This window comes from Vombatus ursinus, unplaced genomic scaffold, assembly GCF_900497805.2.
Source record: "Vombatus ursinus unplaced genomic scaffold, bare-nosed wombat genome assembly UNPS02014810.1, whole genome shotgun sequence".
NCBI lineage: Eukaryota > Metazoa > Chordata > Mammalia > Diprotodontia > Vombatidae > Vombatus > Vombatus ursinus.
The window spans coordinates 7,648,323-7,664,793 of record NW_020954588.1 but is presented as its reverse complement, the minus strand read 5'-3'; the positions used below and the strand labels follow the sequence as shown (position 1 = coordinate 7,664,793).

At 35.8% G+C, this 16,471-nt stretch overlaps 1 protein-coding gene across 1 annotated transcript in view; it reads right to left on the bottom strand.

Annotated features, from left to right (window-relative positions):
- Positions 1–16,471, bottom strand: part of TRPC1 (transient receptor potential cation channel subfamily C member 1) — a 76,972-nt gene that overhangs the window by 39,122 nt on the left and 21,379 nt on the right. The window contains exons 3-6 of the mRNA XM_027876007.1: positions 16,069–16,170; positions 12,502–12,704; positions 4,375–4,506; positions 1,563–1,758 (exon numbers count right to left, since the gene is read on the bottom strand). Coding sequence (XP_027731808.1) covers positions 1,563–1,758; positions 4,375–4,506; positions 12,502–12,704; positions 16,069–16,170 — 633 coding nt within the window. The remainder of the gene's footprint in view (positions 1–1,562; positions 1,759–4,374; positions 4,507–12,501; positions 12,705–16,068; positions 16,171–16,471) is intronic.

The following is a 16,471-nucleotide window of genomic DNA, read 5'->3' as shown; positions in this document are numbered from 1 at the left end:
GAGGGAGATATCAAACAGAGAGAGCTATGTTTTCAGGATTTTCACCAAAGGTACCTGCCAGGGCCATGGATGATGTTCAACAAATGCTTCTATATTGAGACAGAAAACTAACTGAATCAAGCCCTGGAACACTACCAAACTCCCTTGGTGAAAAGCACGGTAACCTAAAAGAAATTGGTCTGACCACTGGAAAAAATCAAGTGCATGAAAAGTATATTTTGCCTAAACTGCCTAAGAAGCTGGACAAGGAGCCTAAGTTAGCAGATTACTATATGTAAATAAGCTTCAACACATTACCAATTAATACTTGCATGAAAAGTGGCATAGGACATGTGTATCTAAAAACAAGGTGGGATGGTCATGAAATGAAACGACAATAAATGGAGAACCTGAATGTCACATTGTCACTCTCCCAGATGCTAAAAGAACAAGAGGAAGCCCTCTAGAGAGTATTCCACTAATGAAACTAGGGATCCACCGAAGTATAGTATCAGGAGCACAGTGCCCACAACACTTCAATGGCTTTCTAAAAATCCTCCAATATCACAGACAATTCTCTGGTTATGAAAATCAGAGAATATTTCAAGATACAATACACTTTTTTTTCTTCCTAAAAAGTTATAATTACAAAAAATAGTAAAGTAACTTTTTAACATGGGTCGGGGAAAGGTAAGTTAAGAGGCCTATGCGGCAAAAGAACTGTGATAAAAATTTTTTTTTAATTTTTTTTATTTTTAATATTTTTTAATATTATAAACATCACCACCTTAAAAAAACATTTCTGGGGGCTGCTTCAATGGAGGATTCTGATACAATATTGTACAACAATTTCCATAGTTGCAGCATGGTTTATGGGGCAAAAAAATTAGTTTTTATTTATAAGCTTCCAATTCTTATAATTTTCTTTTTCATTTATAAATTACCAATCAACACACTAGTCTTTATGCATGTCCATATTAAATCCTATTACAAATCCCATAAAAAACATTTTCACTGCAATACACTTTTGTAATGAATAAAAGTCTGGCAATAACATTTCCAATTAGTGACAATGAGAGACAAAGCAGAAATGATATGCAGTTTATTTGAATTACAGGAGCTTTAAAAGTATTTTGGTCATAGTAAGAAAAAAAAGGAAGAATCATGCCCACTCCTGAACCTTACACAAACATTAGTGATTCAGAACTGTTGGTGAATTTTTGGCCTGAGTTTATTAGATTACAAAGTAGAGGGTGCTGAAAAGGATTTCAAAGCCATTTGCTACACCACTAAAAATCTATGCAGAGCCAGATTCAGTTCAGCTATGCTGTAGTCTTATCTTCATTTTGGGAGCAAATAGTCGATAAGATTTATAAACAAAGAAGGTGATGCTTTTTTTTTCTTTTTTAAATGAAATATTTCAACAAACAAGGCATAATGTTACCAGATCAAGACTGCATTACTGTAACAATCAACCTGGACATTAAAAGTTTAATACACAGATCTTTTCAATATGACATCATAGGATTTAACTCTTAAGTCAGTTAACAGGTAAATCCTATGCAGCACAGAATATCACATACCTCCTTTTGGTTATATTTGATAGCAAGTTTCAAACGACTTAAATTCATTCTTTCTTCCAACAATCCCCTTTTATCCAAAGGCTCATCATTAGATGTGTGGTTTAGGATGACTTCCAGCTCCCGTGAATTCCGTGCCTGGGCAAGCAAATCTTTGGCAAACATTTTACATTGCTGAGCTAGTTCTTCATAATCATTCCTACAAAATACAATAGTATATAATAACTACTTTAAAATGATTGGTACCTTCAATCATGCCTTAAAAATTAAAATAGAAACTTGGTATTCATTAATCTTTAGTCAAATGTGCTTCACTATACTGAGCCAAAGAAGATATCGGGAAATACCTTCAACACATATTCTCATTCTGAACCTCTCCATAGGATCTAATGTAGTTGAAGGCTTAGACAGATGAACAACCATACTGGAGCACTGCTTCCATGAGGCATTGGAAAAACCATTTTTCACATTTATAGACCAATCGTCACATCTTCCCTCATTACACACTAATTTTCCTAGTTAGCTTGCTTAATTCATGTGGCACAGGATTTATTTTAACAATAGTTCTCTAAATATTAATATTAATGAATTCATGCTCTCCGGTGCAGTGGACAATCCTCTGGCTCTGAAGTCAGAGAATTGGGCTCACATCCTTTCTCTGATGCTTATTACCTCTGTAACCTCACTTAACTCATCTGGGGCTCATTTTCTTCACCTGTAAACTTAGACAGCTGGACTGGATGGCCTCTGCAATCCCTTTTACCTCTAGATCTATGATCCTATAATCCTAAATAATAAAACATTCTACTTAATTTTTAACTAGATATTTTCAGGAATTATTTATGTTGTTTCTAATATTTTTAAATAGTATTTTAAGTGACTATTTGGGGAGGGGAAAACCACTTGGCAATGTCTAATAAATACCTGTCCTCGGATTCCCATTATTTTAGTCTTGGGACCCATCTAGGCAAAATTCATAGAACAAGCATAGCATTATGTAGTATATTGTAGACAACAAATGTGCGCTGAATGGTCAAAAACTCGCTATGAAAAAATATGCAGTTCTAGTGAATACACTGTAAAAACCTTTAGTTTGATTCAATTTATATTTACATCTAATTTAGAACAAATTTCATAAGCAATTTTATAAATATGACAAAATTAATCTGCATCTGTAAAATATTAAGAATTAGGTTTAAAAAGAAATAAACATCAATTCTAAAATTGAAGTCAAACTTCATAGTAGCATTTTTTTTTCTGCACTTCATCTAATATTTTTAGCCAGACACAAAAGTCACCTCTACTTAAGTCTTTTTTTGGAGGGGGAGGGGAAAGGAAAAGGAAGGAAGAACTGAAAGGCCTTCAAATTTATAGTCTTGTACCTTCCAGGAGCTAGCTTCAAAAACCAGAAGCTGGGAGAAACTTTCTTTTCCTTGAAAGCTATCAGTTTTTCCCATTACTACTCATTTGATCCCAGATAAAAATAAGAGAGATACAACTTCTAGGCACAAGCAATATAGCAGACTAATGCTTGGAGACTTAACTTGTTCCTCTGGGAATAAACAGGATTAACAGGCCCAGCAGAAAGCCAAGACACTTGAAAAGGAGGGAAAAAAAATGTAGCTGGGGGAAAGGGATGTAGTCCCTACATAATGCCAAGTCCAAGAATCAAAAAAGTGAGAGGACTCCAGCATAGGAGTATGAAGTCCAAAACTCAGGCAAAGAAAGGAAAATCCTTGGAGCAGAAGGAGAGGGATCTGCACAGTATCTGTCTTCTGTAAAGAGGCAGGCACACAGACTCTCCAAGCTCCTTCATATCTCAGGTCAGGCAAGACCTCAGATCAGAATATAAAATGCATTACTGAAATTACTGCAATGGCTTGTGCAGGTTATGCTGCTACTAATTAGCTACTACTAAGTAGCTGACTTTCTTTTAAAGCACATTTGAATTGAAGAGTTGAGTAACATGGGTAGTCATGCCAAAAGTAAGTTTGATCACAAAGATGTCATGCATATATACCTCTGGGCTGGTGTGTATATTTATATCCATGATACGTACCTGGGTAAAAATGTTACAAGTTAGAATATCAGGTTCAAAAGAATAAACTCTATGATACCAATCATAGGTCACTTAATTATTTAATGATCACTTTTGGGGTTGCAGAGTATTACTGTGGAAACAGCACTGGAGGAGGAATCCAGAGATCTAACTTCCATCCCAACTGTACCGTTAACGAGCCGTCTGGGAAATCACTTAAGCACTCCAGGCCCCCAGCGCCTCACTTCAGGTCTCAAGGATCTCTAGGTCTCTTCCAGCTCTGTCTGTGATTCAAATCTTAAATAGTGTCCACAGAACGAAAATAATCAAGTTGCTACAAAAGTTGTTTGTCTTTCTCTCCAAATGGTCTTTCTTCATCATTACTAATACTATTAAGATAACAGTTGATACAAAATGTCATTTCTGATTTTTTTATGTCAAACCATTTGACAGTATCAAGGACTCCGGCAGTAAGAACATTTGGGGGGGGGCAATGGGGGTTAAGTGACTTGCCCACGGCCACACAGCTAGTAAGGGTCAAGTGTCTGAGGCCACATTTGAACTCAGGTCCTCCTGATTCCAAGGCCAGAGATCTATCCACTGCACCACCTAGCTGCCCCAAGATTTTTTTTTAAAATAGCAATTTATCCAAAGTGATACAATATTCAAGAATAAATATTCATTGTGGAGGTACTAACATTTAAACCGTAAAAAGAATATTTGATGTCAGGTAGGACAAGGCATTAAACAATTTAAAGTTTTTTTTTTCAGTGTTACCTGAATTCCACCTCCACAAGACTGAGCTCTTTTAAGTCTGCACTAAGTTCAAATGCTCTTAGAATTGGATCTTCTTCTGTTAACATGATCAGAGCTGGACTGGCTAAGCAACGATAGATATCAAGTCGAAACCTGTGGTTAAAAATATTATTTGAAATTGTAAATTCTTATTATAAACATGTCTCCACTGATTAGTAATTTTAACATGATTTTTTTCTAAGATTGTACTTAATGATAATAAAGCATTTACTTTTTTTAAGGCATATGGAAAATTTGACCAGCTATCATAATACATTTGTTAAGAGTCTGATATACTTGAATCTGTCTCTAGGAGGTAAAGAAACAAAAAAATTGATATGCCTTTAATATTTAAGTCTTAGTTTTCCCTCTAGGTGCAGAACCTTGTTTTATGAAATCAAGTTTGATCGCAAAGATATTTACATCCCTTTCTTATTAAAAATGGATCATGTCATCTAATTGATAGCTCAAGTTTAACACAGAATTATTGTGCTTTTTCTTCTATAACCCGTGTAAATTAAAAAGGTGAAATAAGATAATGTATTTATCACACTTACAGTGACACAGGTATAGCATAACTAAAGAGTGGGCCTTGGAGCCAGGAAGATCTCCTGCCTTTGAGGCATAGTGGCTGTGCATCCCTGGGAAAGTCTCTTAAATCTTGGTGCTCTAGATAGTACTCCAAGATTATGTCCTAGGGAAGGTGCCAATCCACACTGGTAAAGGTAGTTTCCTCATCCACAAGTTTTCTGTGTCAATGAAAGCATTGGTCCATTTCCTATCCCTTATCCCTAGTCTTTATAGGTTAAAAAAAGTTCCAATTTTGAAAAGCTGAAAAACTAGCATATAGAATATTGACACTTAGAAAAAAATCATCTGTAGGTTAAATAAAGCTACTGCTATAACCTTCTACCTGTAGATCTTATAAAAGTTATACAAGTTACCAATTCAGAAAAAAATCTGGAATAGAAAATAAAAGATCACAAAAGCCAATTATGATGAAGTTAGCTTGAATGCCCATCACAATTAACAATGTCTTAAATTTGAATTAGTAAAGTATTAAGTCCTTTCCAACTTCAAATCTGAAAAGATTCTAAGCTTCTCTACCAAGTGATTACTTAAAAAATCTCCAAAGCATATGTATCATAATACATAAATTATCTCACACATGTATAAAATGTGAAGCCTTAAACACTAACTTTTAGTGTTATCAGCCATTTACCTAAAAGATGACAAGAACTAAAATCACAAGATGCAGTGACAATACACATGGTGGAAAAGACACAAAATATTCACAAGGCGAGGATAAGTTGTTCTTTTTTTCTGGAAAATTAACAGAAAAAAAAATCAAAATGTACTACATAGGTCTGAATAGAAGGGTACACTATCCCAAATTGTTAATCATCTTCATACCATAGGTAAACCTTGCTGGTTTCCACAAGCACACATGGCAGTAGCAAAAGTTTCCTCACCAACTACTTTACATTGAAATATCTTCAGTCCCATGGCCCTGCTGTCCTGAAAGGTAAGGAAGGCAGAACTCTCCTGTTCTAATGCCTACATCCTGTAACTGTACCTTTGGGCATTATTAAGTTCATCAACTCTCCCTTTCTCATGTCACCAAAGGTAGAGATAACTTAGAGAAACTGAGAAGAGGAGATCCCTCAGAACTCCCCCCTCCCCGAAGTGTTTGCACTTTGTTCCGTTAATAGGGCTCCATTTACTATTCAATCAATCAATCAATCAATCAAAAAGAACATAAAGACTGTGCTAGATGCTGGAGACCCATACAGAAGTCAAATAATCCCTGCCATAAAGAAGCTTACTTCCTATTGAAGGAGAGAGGACAACATGAAAACATGTCAGTGTATATTAACAAGTATATACAAAATGTATATGAAGGAAATACAAAGCCATTTTTGGAAATGCAGACAATGTGGGATCAGAGAAGGCTTTCTGCAGGAAGTGTGGTTTAAGATGGGCTCTGGAATCCAAGTATATGCCACGTGTCAAGGACAGCCCGCACAGAGGCTGGTGATGGTAGATGAGGAATAGTATCAAGGCCAGTTTGGCTGGACAGGGTGTGAAGGGGAATACATCCTGTCCTACTCGTCTCTGTTTTATAAAGGAGCTTGTTTGCCAAATTCATGTTACCCTTTGGCAAGAAGATCAAGTGTTTTTGACTGAGACACTTTCTCAGTTCTTTCAGTCTTCTTACTATGGCAACTCTTGTACATTAAATGTCTCTAAGTGTTAATCATAATTAACGTCTTTATTTTTTTCTGTTTCCCAGTTTTGAGAAATGACATCTTGTCCAAGTAGGCTTGGATTGGAGCTGATATAATTATTCATACTGCACTGGTTGTACTTCTATTCATATCTCTTGACACATGTCATGGTGGAAAGTCAGAGTATTCCTGGCTCTCTATTGCCATTTCCAGATTCTCACTATTCCATCATCAGTCAGTAACCTCTCCTCCTTCGAGGTTCACTCAGTTATATTTATCATCCAGTCAAGATTCTAGTAACTTTTTCTATTGACCTTCAGAACAATCTCTTTCCTTCTTCAATGGGTTCAGGCCCTGGCTTATTTTTCTTCCACAACTTCTGCCTTCATACTAACAGACTCCAACATGCTTGCTGATGTGCCCTCAAACACTCTAACTTCCCAATTCCTCAATTTACTCATTTTCTATGACATACTTCTCCATTCTACCTCAGCTGTTGTTCAGTTGTATCTAACTCTTTATGACCCCATGGACCATAGCATGCTGGGCCCTTCTACTCTCCACTATCTTCCAAAGTCTGCACAAGTTCATATTCACTGTTTCCATGACACCGTCTATTCATCTCATTCTCTGCTATCCCCTTTCCCTATTGCTTTCAGTCTTTCCCAACATCAGGGTCTTTTCTAATGAGTCCCATCTTCTCATTATATGGCCAAAATATTTAAGCTTCAGCTTCATTATTTGACCTTCAAATGAATAGCCTAAATTAATTTCTTTAACTGTTCACTTATTTAATCTCCTTGCTGTCCAAGGGACTCTCAAAAGTCTTCTCCAGCACCACAATTTGAAAGCATTGATTCTTTGGTGCTTAGCTTTCCTTATAGTCTAACTCTCACAGTCATACATTGCTACTGGAAAAACCATATCTTTGACTATGCCTTTGTCAGCAAGGTGATATCTTTGCTTTTTAGTGTGCTGTCCAAATTTGTCATAGTTTTCTTTCCAAGGAGCAAGTGTCTTTTAATTTCATGGCTGTAGTGCCATCTGCAGCAATCTCTGAGTCCAGAAATATAAAATCTGACACTGTTTCCATTTCTTCTCCTTCTATTTGCCAGAAAGGGATGGGACCAGTTGCCAAGATCTTAGTTTTTTTGATGTTAAGCTTCAAGCCAACTTTTACACTCTCCTCTTTCACCCTCATCAACAGACAGTTGTATTATCTACAGTGCTATCATTTACATATCTAAGATTGTTGATATTTCTCCTGGTAACCTTAATTCTGGCTTTTGATTCATCCAGCTTGGCATTTCACATGATGTACTCTGCATATAAGTTAAATAAATAAAGTGACAATATACAGCCTTCTCATACTCCTTTTCCAATCTTAAACCAATCATTCGTTTCATTTTTTGGTTCTAATTATTACTTGTTGGCACACATACAGGTTCCTCAGGAGACAAGTAAGACGATTTGGTACTCCCATCTCTTTGAGGACTTGCTACATTTTGTTGTATTTAGTGTAGTTAATTAATCAGAAGTAGATGTTTTTCTGGAACTCCCTTGCTTTCTCCATAATCCAGAAAATGTTGGCAATTTGGCCTCTAGTTCCTCTGCCTCTTTGAAAACATCCTGATCTTCTGGTAATTCTCAGTTCCCAAACTGCGGAAGCCCAGTTTGCACAATCTTAAGGATAACCTTGATAACATGTGAAATGAGAGTAATTGTCCAGTAATTTGAACATTTCTTGGCATTGCCCCTCTCTAGGGTTGGGATGTAAACTGATCTTTTCCAATCCAGTGGCCTTTGTTGTGTTTTCCAAATTTGTTGGCATACTGACTGCAGAATTTTAATAGCATCATCTTTAGGAGTTTTCAGTAGTTCACCTCGAATTCCATCACCTCCACCTCCTTATTGTTAGCAATGCTTCCTAAGGCCCACTCGACTTTGTTTTGGACTGTAGGTCAGTAACCCCACAATTGTGATTATCCTTGATATTAAGATCCATCTTTTATAGTTCTTTTGTGTATTCTTGCCAGCTCTTCTTAATTTCTTCTGCTTCTGTTAAATTCCTATCATTTTTGTCATTTATCATACCTCTTTTCAAATGAAACCTTCCCTTGATATCTCTAATTTTCTTGAAGAAATCTCTTGTCTTTCTCATTCTACTGTTTTCTTCTATTTCTTTGCATTGCTCATTTAAGAAAACCTTCTTATGTCTTGCTATCCTCTGGAATTCTGTATTCAGTTGGGTATCTCTCTCCCTTTCTACTTCACCTTTCATTTTCCTTCTTTCCTCAGTTATTTGTAAATCCTCATCAGACAGCCATTTTGCTTTCTTGCTCTTCTTTTTCTTTTGGAATGTTTTTTTTGTTGTTGATGCCTCCTGTACAACATTGCAAACCGCTGCCCACAATTCTTCAGGCATTTTATCTACCAGACCTAATCCCTTAAATCCATTTATCACTTCTACTTCATATTCAGCTACCAGAGTTGGTCATACTCTTGATCTTACTATGATCCACAAGTGTTTCACTTCCATATTCATAAAACTCCCTTATCTGATAATCATCTTTTATCATTCCATCTTTTCCTCTGCATTATTGCCCTTAACCCTATTCTTTATACTCACTATGACCTCCAAACCCTCTATCCTTAGGTTCTTTCCCAGGCAATGGTCCCTCTGATGGCTACACATTCCTTTTCCCATCCTGACCTCCTAGTGAACCAGTTCAACTCCAAACTATCCTCTATTAAACTATCCTTGAACCCCTTGCCTCTTTATTCTATCACCAATATTGTCCTACCAAGCCCCAGTCTTGGATTACTCCAATCATCCACTGCCTTTGCTCCAATTCACATGCTGTTGAACAAAGGTAGAGAAAATTGTGAAACTATGCCAACTAGGTCCACACAGTGGACTGGCACATAGTATGCACTTGAAAATGTTTATTGGTTGACTACTGATTGATGTTACATAATCTCAAATGGGCCCTCACTGCAGCAAGGTAATCCCTTCATACACTCCTAATCAATTCATTATCACACTTACCAAAGGGGCTTTTCCAAAGCTTTTCAGCCCTTTTCAAAGCTCTTATGGCTCTCCCTTCCTCCACTCTCTCAGCTGAGAACCCTGCCTCATATTTCACTGAAACAGTTGAGGTCATTCCCCAAAAGCTCCCTCTTCTCCCCTCCACCTCATACTGAAACATTCAAGTTTCTTCCCACACTATCTCTTCCTTCACCTCTGCCTCAGATAAAGAAGTGGCCCTTCAGCTTGCCAAGGATAATCCCTCTTCATACACAAGTGATTCCCATTCCATCCTCTCTTCTCCAGCTGACTATCCCTATCAACCCTTCTCTCTTCACAAATCTTCAATTTCTCTTTGTCTACTGGCTTCTTCCTCATTACCTACAAATATGCCCATATCTCTCCCATCTTCAAAAAAATCCCTCCTTTGATCCATTCATCCCTACTAATTACTTCCCATCTATTTCCACTCTTTTTTGGCTAAACTCCTTGAGAAGACCATCTTGCCTTGAAAGTCTCTATTTCCTTTCTTCTCACTTTCTTCTTCTTAACTCTGCAATCTGGCTTCCAACTTCATCATTCAACTGAAAATATTGTCTCCAAAGTTAACAGTCATCTTTTAATTGCCAAATCCAATGGCCTTTTCTCAGTCCTTATCCTTCTTGACCTCTCAGAAGCCTCTAACATTATTGTTTAACACTATTAGGGCAATTAGAGGGTGTCATGGCACACAGTAAGCACTTAATAAACGCTTGTACATTGATACACAGTATACTCTCATCTTTATTTTCTCCTCGAGTTTGGTATTTACCTTGTCCTTTGCTCTGAACAACTGATGATCTGACTACACGCAACTGATTCTAAAATGATTATATATGAAACTAGTAATATCTTGTTTATAAAAATAAAATTTCATTTTAAATATTGTCATTAGGTGCTTGTTGGTGTTGAATGCCATATAATTTTTTTCTTAAAGTATTCATGATGTAAAAGTATGATGCTTATGAGTAGTACATAAGCTTTAACCACTTTCATATCTTGATCTCAACTGTATCATATTTTCCAACAGAGCTTCTACTGTTCTTCCTATGCCTACCTTTGCACGCAAGTTATTGAATATCAAAATAAAAGCTTTGGAGAAATGTTTAGAGAATTTTGTCAAGTTCTTCATAGCATCACTCTATTTCTTCATCAAAGATCTTTTAATTGCCAAATCCAATGGAATTTTTCTCAATCTTCATTCTTCTTAACCCCTCTGCAGCATTTGACAATATTGACTATACTTGCCTCTGAAATACTCCTTTCTCTCTGAATTTTTTTGACAATGCCCTCTCTGGGTTCTCTTCATGCCTCCCTGTCCATTCCTTCTTTGCATCATTCATATCACACCCCAACTGTGGGTATTCCGTAAAGCTCTGATCTAGCCCCTTTTCTATTTTCTCTCTGTATTCTATCACCTAGTTCCCATAGATTTAATTATCATCTCTATGCCAATGACTCTCAAATTCACATATCTAGCATGAGTCTTTCTCCTGAGCTCCAGTTAAGCCTCTCCAAAAGCTTACTGGATATTTCAAACTGGATGTCCCATAGATATCTCAAACTCAGAACATCCAAAAGTGAACTCATTTTTCCTCCAAAACCTACTCCTCTTCTGAACTTCCCTATTTCTATCATGGGTATCATCATCCTTCTCATTACCAAAATTTCAATTCTGGTCTTACGCTTGACTCTTCACTTTCACATATCCCATTCCTTGACATATCCACTCAATTGTCAATTTGTATTGCAATCTCTACCTCCACAACATCTCATATAACCATCTCCCTTCTCTCTACTCAAGAGGGCATTATACTAATTCAGGCACTCATCATCTCGTGCTTGGACTATTGAAGTAGTTTAACTGATGTCCCTACCTCAAGTCTCTCCTCTCTAATCCAGCCTACATACATCTGCCAAAGTAATTTTCCTAAAGTATAAGTATGACCATGTCACTCCCCTACTCAATCAATTCCAACTCCAATGGCTTCATATTCCTCAAGGATCAATTATAAACTCCTCTGTTTGGCTTTTAAAACCTCCTCAGACTGACTGGCCTCAACCTACCTTTCTCATATTATTATACATTTCTGCCCTTATCACACTGTATGGTCCAGCCAAACTGGTCTTCTTGCGATATTTCACAAATGACATTCCATTACCCATCTTCCCTCCTTTGCATCATGTCCCACATCCTTGGAAAGGACTCCATCTTCACCTCCACCTCTTAACATACTTGGTTTCCTTCAAAACTTTTCTCAAGCACCACTTTCTGCTTGAAGACTTTCCTGCCCCCTGTTAGCTGATAGTGCCCTACCCCACCAAAAACATTTACTCTGCATTTACCTTGCATATACTGTACATATACTTACTGATATATATATATATATATATATATGTATAGTCTCTCCAGATAGAACATATGTTCCTTGAGAGCAAAGATTGTTTCATTTTTGTCTTTGTATGCCCAGTATCTAGAAATACCTGGTACATGGCAAGAACTTTATGAATGTTTGCTGACTTATTATTCATTCATTGAATGTGACACTATCATCATGGGGATACGGCCCATTAGAACACCAACAACTAAAATCATGTTCAATGATAGACTAAGAACTATGACATTGCTAGCACTCTCTGCCTCCTTTTCTGCCACTAGTTCCCTGTGGAAGTAAAAGGAGCTGTGCAAAAATAACTTTTCCAATAAAATAGGAAGAACCACAAAAAGAAACAATCAAGTAACTGATTTACACACAATACTATATCACAGCTATCAGGTACCTCATTAGTTAATTAGCACCTTAATTTTCTGACCTGGAATGTCTTAGACTGTCCTTCTTGTTTTTTGCAGAGCACAGTGTACATTCACAACCCACTGCATGAGGTTTGGGTAAAGATACATCCTGTTTTAAAAGCATTGTAAGAATTTCATAGTTGTTACGATGAGCAGCTAAAATGACTGGAGCAACATCCATAGTTGTTGAATACTCTGGGTTCTGAATTCGCTCCATTAGTTTCTGAAAGATATTTATATCAATATTCAGAGGTTATAACTTACATCTTACAGAAAAAGTTTTTCCAAGAGAGTCAAGTGAGAAATATCTAGAGAAGAAGAAAATATCTAGAAACCTAAAGGATGTAATAAAGACAGTAAAAAATGATATCAACATCTCTTGTAACCATACAATTTTTGTAAAATTCATAGTTAGTTGCTCATTAACATATAACTGAAGCCAAAAACTTAACTTCAATCTGAATGGAACATAATTATGCCAGCAAGAAATTTTCAAAATAGCAAAGAGTTTCATAATTAGGTTTTTAAGGCAAAAAAAGGATATTTCTCAAAAAATACTATAAACAATGATTTTTAATACTTTCTATGATCTTATGGGAAAATACACTGCAGTGCAGGGATCCTAATGTAACAAAGCATATTCACAGAATCATATAATATAAGAGCTGAAAGAACTCATGACAACCAAATAAATCATTTAGGACTCAATCTCTTCATCTATAAAATAAGAGGATTGGACTCGATGACCTTTAATATAACATTAGGCTCCTAGATGTTAAGATTTTTATTTGTGAAATATGCTTATTAGAATATATACTAGTATTACAATATATTTGTTTATATGTAACATATATTAGATACGTTTAAGTATTATAATATGTAGGCATATATATGAGTATTATGATAAATTTTTCATGAAATAATGAGAACTTCCCACATAATACTGCCCTGACTAACATCATTTTTAATGACATTATCAATACATTATAACCAAACCCCAAAATAATGTTATCCTATCACTCATTTATAACAACATTATTCTGAACCAACTATCATCCATAACATCTTTTTTGCTTTTTTTTTTCCTGAAATAAATTAACAGTAGGCAAGGTATATTCATATTAAAAATCCTTTCCTACAAATTCTTTTTTCCTAGGAAAATGCTCTTTACAATTTTAGTGATATCAAAGCAAACTTAGAAAAAAAAAGAAATTGCATGAATAAATGAAATAACAAAAATGTGTAACATAAATGAATGGGGAAAATGACATATTTCTCCAACTCTCCAATCCCAGACATGGTGAAACCACAAAACCCAGATGGTGGGGTGGGAGAGGGGAGGGTTAGCACAATTTTCTACATATATGCCCTGTAGTCATCATTTCGCTATATTCCTGTCGTGGTTACACAAAAGCATGAATGCTAGTAGTGCCCAGGTGCCTGGTGAAAGGAAGAGGAAGTAAAGATTACAGGAGTATAAGAGTTTAACAAAAGACGTACATTTTCATGCAATAGTAGAATTCTGACAAAGCTCCCTTGGGAACTTTCCATTCCATTATTTAAAGTATTCCAATTAGTGTCCATTATAAAATTAAAAAGTTACATGACAGAAGGATATCTCTGTTATCTATACTGGTTTGGTTTTCATATCTTTACTGATGACAACAGAAAGAGCAGCACACTGTAACACATCACAAAGCAACAGTTCTTATTTAGTTTTAGAAATATGCTGTAAAACTGTCCTGGAGAATACTTTCACACCAAAAAAAAAAAAGCCCATCTATCTAAAAGCTCAAGTTTCTTACTTCATATTTTAAAATATGAACTATGAGGGCAGCTAGGTAGCACAATGGATAGAACACCGGCCCTGGAATCAGGAGGACCTGAGTTCAAATTCAGCCTTAGACATATAATATTTACTAGCTGTGTGACCTTGGGCAAGTCACTTAATTCCAAATGCCTCACAAAAAAAAATATGTATATATATATATGTATACATATACATATATATATACACATACATGTGTGTGTGTGTGAATTATGTGTATGAATTATTCATTGCATCTGTACTTGAAGGCCACTGCTCAAAAACACTACTTTCACTAGAAAAATGGAAAATCAACAAGTTTCAAGAAACTTAAAAAAGAAAGTACATAAAAATAGTAGTTGTTTCCTATCTAGGAATATCAGAGGCTAGCAGATAAACAAGCAAAAGGACAAAATATCTTTGTACTAATTCATACACAAGCAGATCAAGGACTGGAACACATTATGCTGAAACGCAATATCTTATCAGTATTTTTGCCTTTTACTGTAACTCAAAGTTGAAAAACAATTTTTAAATATAAGCTTTAATGGAAAGCTTTAATCATCAACTATAGAATTTTGCATCCATAGTCTTAGGAAACATTTTAACTACGTTTGACATCATCTATAGACTTTTAAAATCCATACTCTTCATAGAGTATGTTGAACTTGAGATGGGTCTTGAAAGAAGAGTTGTAATAGAAACAGGGCAGTACAGACAGTTAAGAGGAGGTAGAGTGGTGGCCTTTGAACACCTAAAGGACTATCATGTGAAAGAGAGAACAGATCTCTTGGGAATTGTTCCAAAGAAGAGAACCTGTATCTGTGGATAGAAGTTCTCAGGGAGGAACAGTTTGATTAGCTACTCAAGGAATAACAGAATGGGGTACCTTGAAAGTAATGAATTCCATCACTAGAAGTTTTTGAAAAGAGACTGGATGACTAATTTTCACAAATGTTGGAGAAAGGATTCCTTCCAAATCTAAAATTCTATGATTCTGCTGGAAATAATGGTGACAGTAGAATAATACCTCCACTATTTCACAGTCAATAAGCAGATCCCTGCAAGGAGCAAGCGTGGAGCATAAATTGGGGAGAGAAGAGTAGGGTCTGGAACTCAGCACTAAGAACACAGAACAGACTACCAAATTAGACTAAGAGTTAGGATACAGCTATCATAAAAAAGGAAAAAATATTAAAAGGAAGTGAGTAGTATAGGGATTTCTGAGCCTACAGGAGAAACTATCTTCCTATACCTTTCTAAGCCCCATCACTTATAATTCCCACTTAAGCTACAGATAGAGCCTGTGGCAAGATTTATATTCACTACTTTTTTGAATTATCCTAATTGTGAATAGAGATATTTCAGATATCAGGGGTAAAGGATCAGATTTCTCAGATCATACATGAAAAACAATCTATAGATAAGCTGCATGTTTAAGGTTGCTGTTTTTTTTTCACTGAAGACTGATACCATGAAACCAATAATTCTGGTACACATCCACAAATCTGAGGGCATCCCTCTCAGTTGAAAGATCAGCTCAGTCACTAAAAGGCCTAACCCGAGATGCTTCAAAGCACTAATGAACAACCTTGAAGGTATTTAACTTACACTAAGGGAGTTAGTTAGCATGATCAGAGAATCCATTTGAATATGATTCTTCAAGTCAAAAAAAGGTTTGAGGAAGAACAATAAATAGGTGCACATGGGCACGGGAGCTACTCTACTGATTCAGTTCTGATTTTAAAAATCTAAATTAAAAATATTTAAGAGTACTAACTACTATACTTGGTCTTGATGATCGTTTTGGTCGATGATTAAGTAGTATATCAACAGCTCCCACTACTTCAGAGTCGATAGCCACCAAAAGTGCATCTGTGGACTTTAAAAAAAAAAAGGTTAAAATGAAATTAGAAAATATAAAAAAGGTAAACTATTCCTTAGTTTCAGAACTGCAACTAGTTTAACTCTACTAATTTTTATTTTTTTATTTTTTTAACTCTACTAATTTTTAAAGACTGTATCACATATAGTAATAAAGAATATTAAAAATTTAAGACCTTATCAATAGTACATTTGCTTGCCTTAGCTTATTTCTGTGGACCACAACTTGTTACCACTTCTGTCTGCTTCAGTTCATGAGCTGATTAAGTAATTGATACTTAACTAATGGAGGCTATTCA